The sequence below is a fragment of the Lichenostomus cassidix genome, chromosome 7, assembly GCF_008360975.1.
Source record: "Lichenostomus cassidix isolate B80296 chromosome 7, HeHo_3.0, whole genome shotgun sequence".
NCBI classification, from domain to species: Eukaryota; Metazoa; Chordata; class Aves; order Passeriformes; family Meliphagidae; genus Lichenostomus; species Lichenostomus cassidix.
The window spans coordinates 32,161,202-32,181,252 of NC_139488.1; the positions used below are offsets into that span (position 1 = coordinate 32,161,202).

The 20,051-nt window shown below is 40.5% G+C and overlaps 1 protein-coding gene across 3 annotated transcripts in view; it reads left to right on the forward strand.

Annotated features, from left to right (window-relative positions):
• The window catches only part of THSD7B (thrombospondin type 1 domain containing 7B), a 295,328-nt gene that overhangs the window by 163,500 nt on the left and 111,777 nt on the right, over positions 1-20,051 (forward strand). For all 3 annotated transcript variants that reach the window (XR_014853539.1, XM_085067129.1, XM_085067128.1), the window contains exons 10-13: positions 1,303-1,537; positions 3,300-3,415; positions 7,954-8,086; positions 9,119-9,222. Coding sequence is in view for 2 of the 3 variants with exons in the window: in XM_085067129.1 (XP_084923255.1) it covers positions 1,303-1,537; positions 3,300-3,415; positions 7,954-8,086; positions 9,119-9,222 (588 nt within the window). In the remaining variant the exon portion in view is untranslated. The remainder of the gene's footprint in view (positions 1-1,302; positions 1,538-3,299; positions 3,416-7,953; positions 8,087-9,118; positions 9,223-20,051) is intronic.

The window sequence follows — 20,051 nt, forward strand, 5'->3', positions numbered from 1 at the left end:
TCTTCCTCAAATGACAACACTTACTGTTAAATTTCACCACATTACTCCTTAGCTTTTGAGCTGCGATCATCTGCTGCTTTTATGGATAAATTCAGGCTGCTGGCTGGAGTGTTACAGCTTCTGGGGAGGCTGTTCAAACTCCTGTACTTTGGGGCTTTGTCACCAGTTGCTGACAAAGTGCAGCAGTTTAGCAAAATCTTTGGACATGACTTTGAAGGATGGTGCTTCATTTCATACTCAAAATGTAGCTTTCAAGTTTCCCCCATCCTTGATTTGCAGATGTGGGTGGTGTTTGATGCATCCTGCTGTCCTTACAGTTCAGCATCCTCCACTGCCCAAATCTTTAAGGCAACACGTGAATAGAGTCCAAATATGAGAGAGAGATGTTCCTCCTTGGGAAATTAGCAAGGAGAATGAACATAAAAATAATGCTTAATTCGTCTTTAAACCTGATTGCATGTTTGCCGAGTGATACTGGTATTTAAATAGAATTAACTTGGCTGTGTGTAGGAGTTATCAATAAAGCAACTCAGAAATATACTTTGCCTATTTCTGTTTCCATTATGCATTTGAATACAATTTTATGCAAGGCTAGTTTAATGAAGAAACAATATTTTAGAAGGTTGTTATTTCAGCCATAAAGGTCAACAGCTTTATTTAAGCTTTATTTATTTAATTTTTTAGAGGGGGCACAAAAGAGAAGGTATTGTGCAAACCTGATTTTTTTTTTTTTATTTTCTCATGTCTCCCTTTTGCCACACACTGTGAGATAAGGAAATGGTGATGCCTTAAAAGCTGGTAAAAATGTGAGGCAGACCCAGCAGTGTAGGACAAAAGGTTATTACCTTGGTTTAATAGGATCCTAGGTGCACACTTGTCTAAGGTGGAAAACACACTGAGCAGCACACAGTGTACAATGTGTATACAAATTTATGGACCTCGCAAAATTAGTGCATCTACCTAAAATCTCCCAATAAGGAACTTAACAAATGAAGTAATTGTCCCCCTATTCTAATTAACCCCCCCATGTGAGACTACAGCCTAGTTTACAAAAACATGTTCTGTCCAAGGTTGGAGCCTCTAGTTTTGAGATAGTGGGGACATTTTGTCTTCCCCCCTAGAGAACCCCCAAACTAAGCTAAATACCAGACTACAAGAGTTATAAACATGTAGGGCTAAGGCACAAGGAGTGTTTGTGAAGGGCACAAGGGGAGGGAAAGGATATAAAAATGTATAAAAAGGGTATAAAAAGAAAGGACAAAAATCATCAGGCACCAATGGTGTTCTCTTGCCCCCTTCCAGGTGGAAAAGCCTGTCCCCCTGACCGAGCCCTGCAGGAGCAGCGTGCCTGCAATGAGCACCCCTGTGTGCATTTCTTCTGGGAAACTTCTCCCTGGAGCTCCTGCTCCGAGGACGTGCTGGGGACAGCGCTCAATGCCACCAGCAGCTGGAGCGGGGAAGCCACCTGTGGGGTTGGCATACAGACAAGGAAAGTCTTCTGCATGAAGAGCAGCTCTGGCCAGGTCACTGCCAAAAGGTATTGAAAGAAGAAAGCTTACCAGGGTTGATTTATAAAATACATGATGTATAAAGGCATTTTCAGCAAGTGTGTGGAGCCTGCAGCGTTGAAATAATTTCGTTTCATGACAAACTCTCCAGGTATTACTCTATCACTACTATGTTGTAACAGGTAACAAAACCAAATATCCAGCCCATTTTAGCTTTCTGTGTAAATCCAGGCAGAATGCATGCTTTCAGTGGTGGAGATTTTTTGCTGTAGCTCTTCTGCTGCTCTAATTTACAGTTTACTGCAAATATTTTCCCTGAAGGGCAGGTGTGAGGAAAATATAAAATATATTTGAATATAATGTTTGGCAACATGCTATTAGCAGGGCTCTAATAAAATAGAAGAAGTAAATAGATTTTGCATTATATTTACACTCCAATAAGGCAGTACCATATGTGTGATCTATATTGTTCAGTTGGTTTATATAACTTCCTTAATGTGATAGCAACACAACAAAATTACATATTCTGCAGCAGAAATATCCCAAATTTTGCTTTGCTTTACTAAATGAGGAAAATAAGCAGCACAGATGTTTTCCTTAATATCGAGAAATCAAGGCATTGCTAATTATTTTGGCACCATTAATGAGTCTAGAGACTTAGAACTGAGTTTCCTTTCTTATTGTAGCTCTCAAAACAATCCTGGTCCTATAAGCAGACTGTGCTGATTTCAGTAAAGTTAATTAAAATTCTTGAGGTTAATGGGGTTAATTACATAAAAGGAAAGAAATCTAGTATGCATGTATGTCTCAAATGCATTGATATGCTTGAACTTTACCTAATTAAACACATTGTCTATATGCCTATATAAACAATATTGTTTATAAACAAGATAAATATATTCTTTATATGCCTACATATTGTTTATATAATGCCTAAAAAAGTTGTTTGACAGCTCCACTTTTGAGGTGGCTTAAGAGGAAATGGAACTGAGGGGGGTAAATAAACACTGAAGCAGCTGAATCATGGTTTTAAGACTTTTTTTCTTGTAGGGATTAGTGGAATAGTCCTCTTTCAAATGGGATAATTTTGGATTGAATGCATTACTAGATATTTTTGAGTGATCTCTTCCACAGAAATCATTAAAGAATAAAAAAAGAATAATTCCCTTCCAGTTCACCCACTTGATATGCAAGATATGCCAAATCCCATAAAATTGTCCTTTTTCTGTTCTTTGAGTCCTTGTGTATTAACTGTGTCTGAAACTTTTATTAGAATATGGATGACATGTTTTCCATGTAAGAGTTAAAAATGAATGAAGAAAATGACAGAGCTCTTCTTACTATATTACACTTGGAACTATTTTTGTGTTCCTTGGGGGTTGAAAGTTGAGGAATATGTCATCAGCCCCTACAGACAGGTGGTTTGAAGGCTGTTGCATGTTGTGCTAAAACAGGACTACTTTATAAACAAAATTACTCACTTTCTTCGGTAATAAATATATCTGTTTTACTCCCATGAGCTTTGTGGTTTTGATGTCGCAGACAGAGCTACATTTAGCCTGTAGACATCAAGCTGAGCTCCCCATTTAAAAAAAGAATATTTTTTTTTTAAATCCTTGAAATGTACTGAATTCAATTGAGTTGCATGAGTGTGAAGGAGAAGAAAAATAAGGCTTGTTCTGACCAGCAGTGGTGCCTTTGCTATGGCAGTGTGCTCAGAGCCCTGTGCAAGGTTTAGGAGTAAAACCTTTCTCCATATTTTTAATTTTAATTCCATGTTTGGGTCTGTAGGTGTCCAGAGTCCATCCGGCCGGAGGCGGTGCGGCCGTGTCTGCTGCCCTGCAGGAAGGACTGTGTTGTCACACTGTTCAGTGAGTGGACTCCCTGTCCCACAGCCTGTCAGCCTGGTAAGCCTGAAAGAAATCAGAGTTTGGGGGAGAAGTTAGAGAATTGGCCTAGAAATGTGGCTGATGGAGTTCACACCATCTAATAATTCGTCTGCCTGAGTTTTGGACTTGAGGACTTTGGACCTTGACTTTTGAGTTGACACTGATGTTCTTGGGCAGGTGGGATCCTTGTGAGCAGCTCTGGAGATGTAAATTCGCCAAAATTTGGAGAAAAATTCCTTCTGGGTTTCTGCTTTCAGTCAGACCTCCAAGGCCCCTGTGTTGTATGGAATTGCTACATTATATGAAATATAATTCTCTTGTCCAGCCTGGGTGTAGCTACAGGGTTGTGCAAATACCTCCTGTGCTTTGTGGTTTTTCAAGGGCCAAACATCTCTTTGATCTTGTTGGTTAACATTGGGGCACTGAGTGTACAACAAAGTTTCTTTATGATCATCCAGTGTTGGGTTTTCTGACAAATCTGTGTGTTTCATTAATTGTTTGGATGAAAGTCTGCTTAGTTATCAGGATATTTCATTTTCCTTGCCCTTCAAAGGTTCTCAGTGGATGCTTCAGCATAGTCCTTGTTAGATTTTACAGGAAAATGAGTTGCTTTCTAAAACAGTGAATCCTGTTTTAATTAGCAATTTATTTTTAGACTTTAAATGAGCTGCCTATGAAGAAGTGGAATAAATTACCTGGTAAATTACTTTGTTTATTAAATAATAGTCTACAATTAAAATGAGAAGAAATTAATTATTTAACCTCCTTGGCAGCGTTATCATTTTAATATAATTCTAAATTAAAACTTCTTAGATGAGGGAGTTTGTTTTTTGCTAAATCTGTTATTGATATGGCTGCATTGCAAGATTCTTTTTTTTTTTTTAATTTGCATTGCACAATTAAAACCTCAGCACGGTAATGAAATTTCAAAGCCACTATACATACGTGAGTTGTTAGGGGTGTTATTTTTTTTTATAGAAAAGTTGTATTTAATGAAAGCAATATACAGATGGTGAATTACTAATCAGATCAAGCAGGAACAGGTATTGCCTGGCAGATTTAAAATTAATTGTGTACCAGCATAAGATCAGAACTTAGACAAACATGGAATCACTAAATCAGCTTTACACAGAACTTCCCCAGTTGAGCTGTTGGGAGTTTATCTGAGGAAATACTTCCGAGTTTACCATCTAACAATAAAAAAGCTGACATTTTCCCTCCATTTAAATGTCATCAGACAACCGTCTGTCTTCTGGCAGGAGATTATCTGCTGCCTCAGAAGTGCAGACAGTGCTGAACTCAGGGCAGGAACAGATGGACAGACAACATAATTCACAAAGGAAGTGCCACTGAATCCCAACACCTGTTGGGGAGGCAGGAACAGGGAGGTCACTGCAAGTTATTGATTCTCTGCCATTTCAGAGACTTAAATCTGGCAACTGCCTACTGCAGTCCTCTGTAATGTATCTGTTTTACCTGGTCTTTGAGGATGGATTGAAAAAAGAATCAAAGAGCCAGTAGGGTGGTTTCAGAATATGAAATGATCTGAATCAGCAGAAGGTAGATTTTCGTCTGTCATCTGCTTTCCTGGGGGTGAAGGTGGCCTGGAGAGGTAACTGCTTTCAGCAGGGATGAGGTGCTCTCTGCTCTGTCAGCAGGGATTTAAAACAGAGAGATTAAAAAAAGCAAACAACTAACAATAAATAATGTTTTTCATCTTCCTTCTGAAAATAGATGGTACCTGTGAGTACCTCTTCTCTTCTGGGCATTGGTTGTCCAGGAGGAAGGTTAGAAATTTCACAGTTACTTAATTCTCTAAGCAAGTTTACATGAAATGTTAGATAGTAGCTGTCCCATTTTCTCCCCATGCCTTAAATCAGATTTGAAATGAGAAACATTATCTGAGTTGCAAAGTCAAGGACAGAGAAGTTAAGATGTTCCTTAGGTCTTGAGGCTTGACTTTTTTCAGGAGGGTGAACAGTCCTAGCCATGCTTGAAATCAGTTTGGCTTTAAAAGGACAGTCCTCCACTCTGGAAAAATCGGGCTATAGCAATTTCAGCTGAAATATAAAAATTATGCTCATTAACATTTGTAAGGAATGCTATAGAAAAGCCAGTGAGGAAATTCAATTTTGAAAATGGGGTTTGAGTAAGGTGCAATAAATGTTGAGGATAATTTAGTTTCTTGAGGTGGAGAAAATTACTGTGGGAAGCTCATTTAGATTTGGTACTGATTAATAGGAAGGAAATGGGTAAGATTCTAATGGTGGTAGATAATTTGAATGAAAATCATCACAAAGAGATAGAGTTCACGATTCTTGAAAGGGAAGGATGGCAATATCAACAAGACATTTGGAAAAAAAAAAAAGAGACTTCAACAAACTGCAGCAATTGGTATCTACAATTCCTGGGAACATATTCTATGCTGAGAGGAGTACAGAAGACCTAGAAGCTCCAAGAAAGCCTGTCCAAAGGGCAAAAACCTAACCAAAACTCTCCCCCTCACCTTCACTCTCCCAAAAAGAAAGGTCACAAAAATTGTACTTATTAGATGAAATGAGTTAGATGAGTTAGATGAGATGAGATTACTCATCCTAACTTCATTATGTAGAAAGCCACAAGAACAAGTTGTTATTTAAGTTATAAACATTGCAAGAATCAGATTGTAGTAAACTGGCCAGTGAGGATTTATTGAGAACAAATTGTGCCCAATAAATTTAATCTCCTCTTTTTTCTGACAGCATAGCTGTTCCAATTAAGGGAAGGGGTAGATTTTTGGCACATTAAACTTTTACCAGGAAGCTGAGGAACAGTGGCTTAAATTAAATCACTCTTAAATGGGTACTCAGCTGCTTGAAAAATCTCACAGTGGATATCACAGTGAAAATAGTCAGTCTGTGTCTCCTTTACTGCCTGTTATAGTTTATTGATACACATTGATAAGGTCCTGGAGCCTTGTCTCCAAGCAGAAGAGTCCCAGCTTTCCTGCTCTCTGCTGTGTGTGAAGTGCTCTGCTCCCTAAATAGTCTTTGTGGCCTCAGGCACCTCTGGAGATACAATGGAATAAGAAATGAATGAAAGGCAACAGCTGGAAATGCTAAAACACAAACCAGACTTGTCAAATTCCTGGACATGTTGTATGTGAGGCCCCAAGGGTCACTGTAGTGTGCCCTGGAGGGGCTGCAGGTGGGAGTCATTGGGGACAGTGCTGTGAGAAGGAGAGCAACGAGAGGGAGTTGAATTGGACCCACAAAGGACTGGGGTTGCTTAGTTTAGAGAGGGGAAGGCTTAGAATGGATGCAAGCCCTTGCAATTTCATGAAGGTTAGGCTTTAGGTGACAAGGAGAAACCTCTTTTCTTCTTGTAGTGGACAGAAGCTAAAACAATTTACAGGAGTGATGGTGTAGGCTAGATTTTAAGAAAAGGCTCTTTGTGAGGCTTTGCAGGCACCAAATCAGGCATCTGAAAGGAGGCTGTAGGAAGCTGCAGAGCTGCCTCAGGTCGTGGCTGTGAGAGGAGCAGCAGAAGGATCTCTCTGGATGTGCTTTTCCTGCCCCTGGCAGCAGCTGTGGTGAGCAGCCTCCTGCCAGCTCCAGTGTCCCTCTGCAGTGATCTCACTGTGGTGTCACATCTGCTAGTGAAGGCTTGTATGACTTGGTCCAAAAGGAAACATTTTAATTTGATCTGTACTTTGTGTTCGTGGTGTGATTTCTAAGTTTCCCTTCTACTCTACTAAACTGTAATTTTGCTGCTGCAGCTTTGCCCTTACTCTGAGCTAGAAAAACAATACCCATAGTGGGCTTATTGGCACACTGCTTTCCTCTTTCAGAGAAATTTGCTGAAGTCCACTATTTAAAGAATTTTACGTGGTCTGTAATCCTTTAAGGAGCTCTCCTGAGATCCCTTTTTACTTTTCTAGCACCTGTTTTTGAAGTGAGAATACAGTACCCACAGAAGTACTAATGCCATCCACAGTGGTTAAACCAGCTCTCACTTTGCACTTACCACTCACACAGCCAAGGATTATGTTTGCTTTAGCTGTAGAGACAAATAGATAAATCTTGTTCTTGTCTTTCCTGCTGCATCCTGTGCCATGGATTTTGTGAACTGTGTTTCTAGATGGATTGATCTTGCATCAGCTCAGGTTAAGTAGAGAGTTAGCCTCTGTTGGTTACAATGGCTTTCCTATCAGGAAGTTATCATTTCTAATTTCTAGAGCCATAAAGATGGATTACAGATTGGTTTAAAGGTAAAGAAGGTAGCAGCCTGAGACCACCAGAATGTGTTTTCGGAAACAAAACCTTCCATTATGACAGTTTGTTTCTTTGTTTTTATTCTTTTTCCTGGTTAAAGTGTTTGTTTTCTTATTTATTTATTTTCTGACTCAGTGTTCTGTTAAATAGACATTTTTAAAGGAAGTAATTTTACAGAGTACTCATAGTTTCAAAATATAAATGAAACACAGAGGGTGTTTCTAACTAAGGCAGCTAGAGCACTAATTTTGAGTGCCAACTCTGTCTTAAAGGCAATTTTTTTTTTTTTTTTTTGCTTTACAGGCAATGCCACTGCAGTGAAGCAGTCCCGGTACAGGATTATCCTTCAGGATGCTGCCAGTGGGGGACAGGCATGTCCAGACACTTTGTATGAGGAAAGAGAGTGTGAAGATATTCCCATCTGTCCAGTGTATAGGTAAAAACTGTTAACTTGGAATCAGTCTCCAGTGGGTGTCCACTTCTCCAGAAATGGCTCATCCTGCAGTACTTTCACCAGAAAATAACATTTTATGGAAATTACAGAAATAATTTGCCATTATTTCCATAATGTTGGAAGATGCAGAGTTTTAAACAAATAATGTACTTTGCAAAATGTGTAAAAGTAGAGTTCAAATTGGAGATTTCAGTAGATCTGTCATCATCAGAACAAGCACCAATAGACAGAGCTCCTAGAAATGGTAACCTCAGGGTCTGATGTGTGTAAGGAAGCTGTTGCTGGGAACTCCCCCCTCATTGTATCTAAAAATCAGTGTAAGCTATTTTGGGACCACAAGCCCTTGAGTGCCTTAATCATAATTGCATGCTTATTGCAGAAACTCTTGTGTTTTCCCCTGGTACTCTCACTCCAGTGAATAGTACACACTTCAAAAGTTCTGATTAGACAAATAGTACAATAGAGCAGTTACTCACTGCTCCTCATTACGATTCTGTGGCCCATCTGCTGTGCAATATTAGCAAATAGAAAAACATTATATCTTTGCATACAAATCTCCAGCCTGCACATCCCACGGGAGATGGTCCTGGAGCAAAGTGAGGAGCTGAAGGCAGTGCCAGGCAGGGGACACAAGGCTCTGCCTGGTGCCATGGGAAGCTGCTTCCTGCTGTTCCTGGCTTGGCACACCTGTGAGCATGGAAAGCAGACTGGGAACAGCATCAGCTGTTTGAGAGCAGGAGGAGAGTCTGGTTTCAGAGCCCACTGGAGATATTTCCTATGGCAACTTTGAATCATGCCCTGCAAAATGAGTAAGGGGGATGTTGCTGGAGGAGGATGTGGCTTCCTAGAAGGTGAGCCTGGCATCTGGATTTCAGTTCCCAGTGCTTATTCCAGGAGTTATTACAGCTCTAAGTCCCCACAGCATGTTAGGATTGGTAACTGAAGTTTGTGCCCAGATTTGTGTCACCCCTTTTCCAGTTTTAACCCCTTCATTGTTCACTGTTCCCCTTGCAGGTGGAGGAGCCACCGCTGGAGTCCTTGTGTGCTGGTGCCAGAGCCGGTGAGACAGGCAGTGCCAGGGCAGAGTGAGGCGTGTGGGCACGGGCTGCAGGCCAGGGGTAAGATCCTCCATCCAGCCCCAGGCATTTCAGGTGTTGGATGTGGCATTTAAGTAGGGTCTTTGCTCTTTTGCAGTAGATAATTTGGAAACTAACTGAAATACTTTATAAAATAGACTGCATGCATTATACAGTTCTCCTGCTGTGCTGGGCGTGAAAATACCACTAATACAATGGCTTGGAGTATGGGAGGAGATCTGTGCTTGATGTTCAAATATCTTAACCTGTTCTTCTGCCTAAAGCTGAAGCGTGTGAGCTTTAAATGAATTATCTATAGGCCTTTATGAAGTAATCCATTCTTTGTGCTAAAAATGGAAAGGATAATTTCCTCATGATTTTGAATTTTACTAATGATTTGCCCGAGGCCTGATTTTCATTAAGACTGTTGAAGAAATTCAGCATGGGTAAAGGCTTCAGGCTCCTGCCCTTGGCATAATTAAGCATTTAGAAATTAGCGGTCCCATTGTCTGAACAGAAGTGTTGAGAAGAATGTCATTGTTCAGAGTATGCATCAGAGTCTGTAGTGGTGCCTGCAGATGGCTGGAGATGTGGCTGTTATCAGTCTCCTGGGAAATATAAAGAAACCTTTAACAAAAGGTTATTTTTATTGAAAAAAAATTGCTATACAGGTATGCTAACTGAGGAAACTTGACATAATAATTTACTCCTTCACAAAGGTAGAAGCTATTCTTTAAAGATGAAATGAATTTCTTATATAATCTGGAAACAAAGGAGAAGAAAGAAAAGCCCTGACAGTATGTGGGATGTATCTGAAAGAAGAAATGTGTTTTAAACTCAAACTCAAAGGAGTAAATATCTTTAAGTAGGTTTTGACCACAAGGTTTTCAAATCTGTAAATTGTATTGCTCAGACTCTGTGTGAAGGGATGGTAATGTCTGTATTCTACTAGGTGCATGAACTTTGTGTTAATCTTACTCTGACAGAGTTAAAAGTATAATAGAAGAGTATCACACTTACTTTTACTCTGTGGAGAGCCCTCCAATAATTACCTAGGCTATGTGCTATTCTAGGGTAATCATGAAAAACATACCTTGGTGGGTTTAAGCAAAAATTGTTTCAGTGCCACGTTCACTTTTTGTAATTAACTGTGGCTTTTCTAACAGCTTTGGTTTTCATAATTACAAGTAGTGATAGAACCAGTCTGCTGGGTGTTATTGAAGAGGAGTGGGGTCTCAGGAAAATGAGTTCCCAGGTGAAACCCATGGAAGAAGATTTTTAAAGATATTTTGTATGAACTAGGGGAGTGATCTGCCCAGAGAAGGCAGCTGAAACCAAGCTGCTAACTCTGACCATACTGTGTCTGGAAAAGAGGCTGCTGGGTTTTCAGCAATTGTGTATCTTATCTATAGATGTCTTTAGTAAAGGAAACTTTCATAAAGGTTTTGTTAATACCTCTCCTTGCTGCTGCTTGGACTCCTCAGGAGTGTGCAGAGGTGCTCTGTGCTGTCAGGAGCAGCCCTTTAGCCAAGGGAGGTGTTTGCTTACATGCCTTGCAGAGGCTCTTCAGCTTGTAAACCCCAGCACTGGAGAGCTTCTGGTCCTGTCATTCTTCACTGGGAAGGGGGTTTTGGAGATACTTTGAACTAACATATGAGGTAAGGCTGGGGATTTGGGCTTGTTCAGCCTGGAGGAATGTCTGGTGTGGAGTTCACAGAGAGGATGGTGCCACACTTCCCAGAGGTGCACAATGAATTAACAGAAGATAAGTCATAGGGTGGAGTGAGAAAAATTCCCAGGCTGCCCAGAGAGACTGTAGATTCCTTGGAGATACTGAACACAACAAAAAAAGCGTTGAGCAGCCTTTTCTAACTTGGAGGTTGATCCTGCTTAGAGCAGGCTTGGAATCTTCAGAGGTTCCTTCTGTCCTAAATTGCCTTGTATGATACTGTGAGTGGGGTATTTTCAGGGGAATCTGTGCCATCAGTAGAAGAATCCCAGGTGTGACAGATAGATGATGCCTTCCTGCAATATTCAGGCCTCCTGTGAATGAGCTTGCATTCGAGGTATCACCACCACTCCACACAGTAATTGCCTTACATAATGTACAGCATCTTTAGCCTGTAAGTGCTTCTTCTCCTAAGAGTATTCATATGAATTTGCCTGATTTCTTTTTTACCATGTGACAGCAATTACCCTTTTACCTCTGAAGGCAAGGTAATCAGTCTCACTGTTCTTTGGAGCATCCATTTTTTAGATTTTTTTTCTGTCCATATCCTGACTGTCATGTAAAGTAGAGGATTTTAGTTTTCAGTGACAGTCGTATCTAGCCAATTATATAAGAACATGGAATTCATATAAATTATTTCTAAAGAAAAGCAGTATCTGTTTATGTGTACCTATTTAGGACAATGACTGTACAGAGGGAAAATGAGGTCTGAAATGACTTTCAAGCTCCATTCTTTCTCTCGGCTAGATTCTGAGATAGATACTAGAGATCTTGTTCCTTGAGTGTTTTCACTGAAATTGCATGTAAACATACTGTGTAATATGCAGAAGATATCAGAGTTTGTCTGTGAATAATAAGCAGAATAGCCAAAGAGATGACAGCTGTCTGAAGCTGCAGTTTTTATGGTTTTATCTTGGAAAGATATTACACTAATTACAACAGACTCATTTTTTACATCAGCTTCAGTGGACTAACTTACTCAGCAAGCAGTTCTATAGGAAAGACAAAGTTAGGCAATACAATTAATAAATATAGTTGTTATTTAAACTTGAGGCATGGTTGGCAAAAAGCCCTCAAGCCAGGGCACTCAAGTAAAACAGGGTGTGGATGTTGCTGTTGCTTGACAGTTACACAGACAACATTTCCAACAGTAAATGAGGAGCTTGGCAAACTTTTGTGTTGCTGTACAGCTGTCATTTGCCTCCACCAGGGACTAATTTACTAGGAGGTGTCAAGGCTGTGAGAAAAGGTCCTGCACAGGGGTGAGGGCAATCCTAAGCACAAACAAAGGCTGGGGGAAGAATGGATTGAGAGCAGCCCTGGGAAGAGGAACTTGGGAGTGTTGGTTGATGAGAAGCTCAGAGTGAGCTGGCAGTGTGTGCTTGAAGTGCAAACATCCAACTTTGTCTTGGGCTGTATCCAAAGCAGGTGGGCAGCAGGTGAGGGAGAGGATTCTGCCCCTCTGCCCCACTCTGGTGAGACCCACCTGCAGCTCTGCATCCAGCTCTGGGGCACTTAATACAAGAAGGATGTGGATCTGTTGGAGCAGGTCCAGGGGAATTCACAGAGAGCTCAGACTGAAACACCTCTGCTAGGGAGGCAGGCTGAGAACTGGGGTTGTTCAGCCTGGAGAAGAGAAGGCTCCAGGGAGATGTCAGAGCCCTTTCCAGTACCTAAAGGGGCTCCAAGAGAGCTGGACAGGGACTTTTGACAGGGGAATGGAATGACAGGACAAGGGAGAATGGCTTTAAACTGACAGAGAACAGGGTTAGATTAGAGATTAGGAAGAAATTCTTGCCTGTGAGGGTGGTGAGGCACTGGCACAGGCTGCCCAGAGAAGCTGTGGCTGCCCCATCTCTGGAAATGTTCAAGGCCAGGATGGATGGGGCTTGGAGCAACTTGGGGTAGAGGAAGTGTCCCTGCCCATGGCAGGGGGTAGAATGAGATGCGTTTAAGGTCCTTTTCAGCCCAAACCATTCCGTGATTTCATGAGAATTGCTTCTTCTTCAGGTGCTCTTTGGTGACCTCCCTGTTCTCAGATGTTTGTGATGGAAGATCCTTCAGGAATGACCTCTCCTTTCAGTGCTGACATGAACAGGCACCTGGGTCATACACAGTTTTTGGGGAATAATGTGTTGCTCATTACAAGAGATTGTTAAGGTTTAATTAGTGGATGGAGAGCCTGTTGTAAGTGTCTTTGAAGGCTGCTTCAAACGCCATTGGGAGCATAAATAGACATGTATTAAAGACCAGACTGGTCTAATGAGACTCTGCTTTAAAAACTAGTCTTGGAAATACACTGACAACATGATTATGAAAAAGCTAGTTACTTTCCAAAAGCAAGGAAAAGCTGCAGCAATGGAAAATGCCATGTCTCACTTCTCTTGCTCCTGTCACTTTGATTCATTTGGAGGATTTGACCATATTTCCCCCTGTTAATGAGACAGTAAGTCCATCTCAGAGCTGTAGCTCCCCATCACAAGAATACAGAAATGCTGTGACACAGAGCAGGAAATATTTTTAGAGATAGTTTATTGATTTATGTGCAAGAAAGCAACAATGCAGACTCACCAGTGCAGCAATGAGAAACTACTCCTTTGCTTTGGAGAACAGAACCCTTCCTGGCTCACTGGAGGTCACAGGGTGGATCCATCCCAGACAGCCCCATGGAGCATCTCAGGAGTCTATTTCTTTTGGTTATTCTACTGTCAGACCACACAGGATGTATTTCCTTTCCTGCTTCAGCTGGGTTGTAAATTCACACCACATGGACTTTGCTAAGATGGTTAGTGTTAAATATAATCTGTTACAGTTGAAAAGTTGATGTATGCACTGACAGTGAAAAAGTGGGATGCAGCAGCACTGGACTCGAGCAATTTAAAATTCCTGTGTCCTTCATTGCAGGTTTCTGGCTCTTGCTCTGGAGCTTTCTGATATCTGTAGGGACATTGCAGACAAGACTGGTTCTAGACTGATTCAGACCAAGAGTTTATCATCCTGAGAAAAAAATGGTGACAATCTGCTATCTAAGTTTCCTAAGTGTGTCTAAATGCAGTGACAGTTCCAGTAAAATCTTACATAAAATACAGGCAGTACTGTGATAACAAGCTTAATAGTGACCAAGTTAATGCATGATATTAAGCAAGATGAAAAGATGAGTTTAGATATAGCCTGTTAAGATTGCATCTACACAAATATTTCAAACAGGCATACTTTAGCTGTATTATCTTGTGTATCTTTCATCAGTAACTCAGTAATGGCCAAATACGCTGTTGTTGTTTCTGCTACAATTATTTTAGGGTAACCTATTTATAATGAGATGTGCCATCAAAAAAGCATCAGTGTTACCATTTTTTTTCTTTGCTCATCTGATAATTCACCCAACAGTTCTTATTCCCTGTTTTGTAGGTAGTTAATATAACTGCTGATTAGCTAAATTAACACATCATTGTGATTTGAGTTGCAGAATGCTTTTGCACAGAATTACCAATTTCAGGAGGTACATATTAGAATCCTGTGACAATTTGCAGGCTGAAGGCAATGTGATAACCTGAAGTTTACAAGGAATGCAATTATGACAGTAAACCTGGCAGAGACTCAACTGCTTCAGTTTGCTGGTGATATTTTCTGAGCAGGGCTCTGAGGTGAGTCCTGTGTGTCAATCTGTCCAGCTGACAGCAGCTGCCTCGAGTATTAGCTTTCTCTGGTAGGACAATGGCACCTTGAGCCTTATTCTGAGTCATGCTGGGTGTTTATTTGATGGTCAGTGTTTTTTCTGGTGGTTCCAGTTTAGGGTGTGACAGGTAGGTTACAGGGACACAAATGGAGCACAGCAAGCTGAACTTGAGTGGTCCCAGCTAGAGTTCTGGTCTGGAAAACACCTGCCTGGCAGCTGGTGGCATTGGGAGCAAATAATTGAGGGGGAAAATAATCACCAGGGTAAAAAGAGGAGCTGAATTTTGTTTGTGATACACTTGAAAAAGAACTTTGTGAAGCAATGTTTGTCTAGGATGACACTGAAATTCAGAAAGGTGATTGAAGAGCTTTGGTCTGTGTATCAGTCATGTCTGCCCAGGGTTTCACCAACACTTTACAGATATAATTACTCTACATCATATTGCAAGTTCACAAAGGATGTGTTGTGTTGTTATCCTCTTGTCACTGATAATGCAGTTTTTAGCTTATAAACACATGGAGAGCAGTAAGGTGGTAAGAAACAACCAAACCAGAATTGATTCACTATTATTGTTTCTGATAATCTGATTTCTTTCCTTCACAAGGCGGTGGGCTGGGGGTCAAGCAATAAGGTAAGTGAAAAGCAGCACAGATAATATTCTCTTGACTTCAGGAAGACATTGAGTCCAGTCCCACATGACAGAGTCCCCTGTGCAATAAGCAAGTATGACCTGGAGAAATGCAGGGCGAGGTGGTTGTGCAACTTGTTGAAAAAACCCATTGCAAGCTCTGTTATCAGCCATTTGCTGCCAGCCAGGAGGGCTTTAAAAAGGTTTCTGTATCAGATCCTGACAGCTTCCCACGGGGCACACACACCCTGTGCTGTCATCAGTGCTTCTGCTGACAGTGTGGATGATGAACTGGAGAGCACATCTGTAACACATCTGGGTAACTGCAAATCAGAAGTGCTGTGAAGGGCAGACCAAAAATACATGGCGGATAAATTCGAGCTGCTCCAAAATCAGAAAAGTGAAATTTTCATTAAAGAAAAAAAAGTCAAATGCAGAACTTGCCCTGTAGAAAGGTGGGCAGCAGTACTGTAAAGTGTGGAATTCAGACTTATGGACTATGTGGGAGTGGCATTATCCTGTTGTAAAAAAGCACCCATCATAAAATTTTGCATTGCTTACATTTTCCTTCTCACCTCCAAGTTCCTGAAATTTATTCTTCTGTTTCATAAAACAGAATATATTTAACAAGCAATCCTCCCTTTTATTTTTGTTCCATAACACCTTCTGCCACCATAAGTAATGACAAACAATTGAGGTCAGATAAAAACACCAAAACTTTCTCTTGAGTAATTCCAATTTGTGGTTTGCCAATAGATTCAGAATAGGTTAGGAGCCTTTCTTTTTTCAGAATACCCAAATTTCATTAACAGAAAGAAATTAAGTATTTAGGAGTCTACCTCTGGTGAATAGCACTGAACAAATGAAAATCTTTTGAGCTTAATGAAACTTTACCCTTGGTTTTGCATTTAAAACGAATCTTCATTCTTGGTGAGCTATGTATCTCTGCACACAGGAGATGGAGAGAATGATCACTGCAGTATGGGTGTGGGATTGCATGAATCTGGATTGCTTGTGTCCAGTTTCTTACAGTTTACCTATAGGCTGTGATCTGTTTTTAACTTCAAAATTGATAGGACATTTACTTCTACAAAAACATGTGACTGTTTCATAAGGGAGCAAACCAGGAAAAATTAAGGAGGGGGAGACAAAAATGCCATACTAATGTCGTACATGTATGTATGCATTCTTAGCCTTCCCTGCACCAGTGGAATGAGGAAGATATCCTCTCCCAGGGAGATTTTCTGTGGGATTAATTTAAGTTTTGTAGCATTGGAATTGACTGGCAGCAGGTGGGGAGGGAAAAGGACAGATGATGCTATGTGAGATATAGTGGATCAATCTCTCTGAGCATTTGGGCTGCCTTTGATATTCCTGCAATTTAATTTATGAGAAATAAAATCACCTGCTTGCATAGAAATCATCCTGGGCCAATTTCTTAAAACCTGGTGCTGTAGCAGAGGTGTCTATGTAAATGTGCAGGGCTGGAATCTGCAGCTGGGCACTGCAGTGGGGCATGGAAATTTGTCCTCATATTGTATTGCATCCCACTGATCTTCCAGCTAATGTGTTCCTGTAGACCAATTTTTCTTTCTTTGGGTGTGAGTTGATAGGACAAGGGGAAGAAAGATTGATACTGGTTTTCCAGTGACAGGTTGTTCACAGAAGAGTGATGGTGGACTGCCCTCCTGTTTTTAATGGGGGATGTCAGCAGGCATCAGAGGACACTTAAAACTATATTTCAGCCTGGGTCTGCCCAGCTTCCAGCTCAGGTAGAGCTGCTCTCAGAGTATTTCATAGGCAGTAGGAGAATTGGCATGACATTACTTTATAGACGTGAACTAATAGCAGGAGAGACTCCGAGTCATTTCTGTCACTGTAGCCTTATGCCAGCAACATAAAAATTGAGGAGACTCTCAGAGAATTTGTCCTGACAGCAATCTACAGTGCAGCATTTTATCCAAAGGCAACTCAATGATCTGTAGACTTTCCGTAAAATAAAGATGATGGAGACTGCATCAGATAAATTACATGTATTTGATTTCCTTGAAAACCAGGACAGTATATTCTGCTCTGTAGAAGGCAATAAGCAACCTCTCTAGCTTAACTATATACTGTTCTTAACTGGAAAACAAAATAAATATCTGCATCTCAGTACCACACACAGCATTTGTTTTCTGGGGGAAAGGAATAAAAAGCCTTAATCAGGTAGAACAGCCTTTTGAAGCCAGAAGGCACGGACACTGAAAATGCATGCTAGGGGCATGTACCAATAGAGGGATTGTTAAAAGATCAAAATAATGAGGAGTAAAGCAGAGGGACATCAAAGCTTGCCAGGCTATGTATTTCTGCCTTGATTAGGAGGAAGGAGGGGGGGAAAAAGGGTTTTAGATCAATAGGAAGTGGCCTGGTCACCTCAGACAGCACCATCCAAATATTTACAATTTACAGGAATTGCTGGAGCACCTCAATCATAAAAGTCACACAGGATCTGACAGTGCTCACACCATATTTAACAGGTACAGAGGGAGAGAGTCGAGATCATCTTATCTGAAGGAAACTCCTTTTTTAAATGTAAGGGTAGATAGATTTTCATTTTGTCTTTCATCCCTCTGATTAAGTTCAGCTCTCTTTGGTCCTCCCAAGATTTCTTTTATCTAGTGTGGAGTCTGTATGATCTAAGCAACTATCATTGGCGAAAGTCGTTTTTGGGGTCCTTTTTTAAATGATGGATTGTCATTAAACAGAGTATAGTAGATGAAAGAGGTCTAAGGAGAACCAAACTGTGCCAAGACTTAGTCAGGAGGATGAAAGGCATAATGAGAGACATAATGAAGAGCAATCTCTCCCTCAAACTGGAGACAGGCCCTTCCAATTACGACTTGTTTTTACCACTAGCTTCCAGTGATTTAAAATCCTAGTTATGAGCAGTTGATTCAGACTTTTCACACAAATCTTGAGAAATTTGTATTCTGTGAACAGTAGGCTGGGTGGTGACACGTCATGGATTGTGCAGAGGATGTTGGAGTAGAACAGAAATCTCTCTGTGGCTGCAGGATGGTTGTAAGCAGAGCTGATCACACAGCCTTGTGTGCTCTTTATCAGAAATACAGGAGCCATTTCATCCTAAACCTCTGTGTTTCATTCACTTGGAGCCTCAAACATGAGGGTTTCTAATCCTTAATATTTTAAATGAGCTCATGTCACTGGGTTTTGGCCCCTGTGTGTGTCTGGCATACCTCAGTTCAGCGGGGTAACCCTGCAGTGAGTAAACTATTCCACTTTCTTGATGATTTTCAGTTTAATTGAATCATCCTTTGTTCTTGAGGCATTTGTGTCCTGGTTGGTCTCCTCTTTTGTTTGTTATTTTATATAACATTTTCACATCTCTCTTGTTCACCTCTCCATGTGCAGGCAGGCTCATTCAGTACTGATTTAGATCTACTTTTGCTTTTATAAAATTTTAATTTCCTCCTTGTCACAGTTGTGCTGTTTACAACTCCAAAGACAATTCATGCCAAAGCCGCTGCGATTCATAGAGAAATTGTTAAAAATTCATCTGAGCTGAGCAGGATGAGATCCAGGTTCTCTTGAAAATGGCCTTAAGGAGAACCTTTCTTCAAATAGCCATTTTAAATAGGAAAACTTGAATCATGACCAATAATAAGCAAGTTTATTAAAAAACTTGTACTATTACTTGTCAGGAAAACACTAGAGATGTTACTCTCCTTGTCTTTAGCCAAATAACCTTTTTCTTATCCATAATGATCTCAGTCAAGTGGATTATCAGCTTGTGAGACATTCCAGAGCCATTAATTGGAAGGATGAAGACCAGTTGTTTATTCTTACAGCATGGAAGTACCAAAGTAGTTTAACTTGAGAAATACACAATTCTGGGTTCAAATGCTGATCTTGCTTAAATCAACAAAACATTCAAGGACTCTGTCAATTGTTTGGACTTCCCCTCTCCCCTCCCAGGAAAAAAACAAAACAACAAACCCAAACAAGCAAACAACCTCCCCCTCAAAAAAAAAGAAAAAACAAAACAAAACAACCCAAACAACAAAAAAAAAAAACCCAACCTAAACAAAAACCCAAACCAACAAACAGAAAAACAGAAAAACAAACAAACCCAGCTGTTGGTGAAAGGAAAATGGAGATGTTGAAAGGAATGCAGAGTTTGATTTATAGCATATATTGCTCATTGTCAGACTCCAAAGGTTTGACCTGTCTGGGGAATTTCCTTCAGATGAACTTGGCAAAAGTTGCAGTTTGCATTTTCCCTTTTTCTGCGTTACTTTGGAAGCACTTCTTCATGGAAATTATTGAGTCAAGTTTCTTTCAATGATTAAGAACTAATACTCAACATGACTATTAGCATCCTAAATGGCAGAGCTCATCAGTATGGCTTACTATAAATCTTCAAGCACAAGATTTTTTTGAGAGTGACATGCCACAAAGGTGGTGTAAAAGGAATCCTGATGTCATATTTGTTGACTCTGAATTTGTATATTAATGTTACTCCGATTACTTTATGTCTGCCTTAGAGGTTTTAGACATGACTTTTCAATTTCAGAATAAATGAATAACCTTGACTCAAACTGTCTGTCAAAATTCCCAGCATCTCTCTTTCAAACAGGTGCACTAAAGTGACAGCAGAGTAACTGGAAGTGACAGGGATGCTTATGAAGTGCCTGCACTTGTGAGAATACAGCAGGAGCCTGTGAAATGGTCAATATTGCAATTGCTTTACATGTCCGCTGGTGCTCTTTTCTGCTGGCACAGTTCCTAAATATGTTCAGAAATATTAAATATGCTGAGTGCTTTGTCTAGCCCTT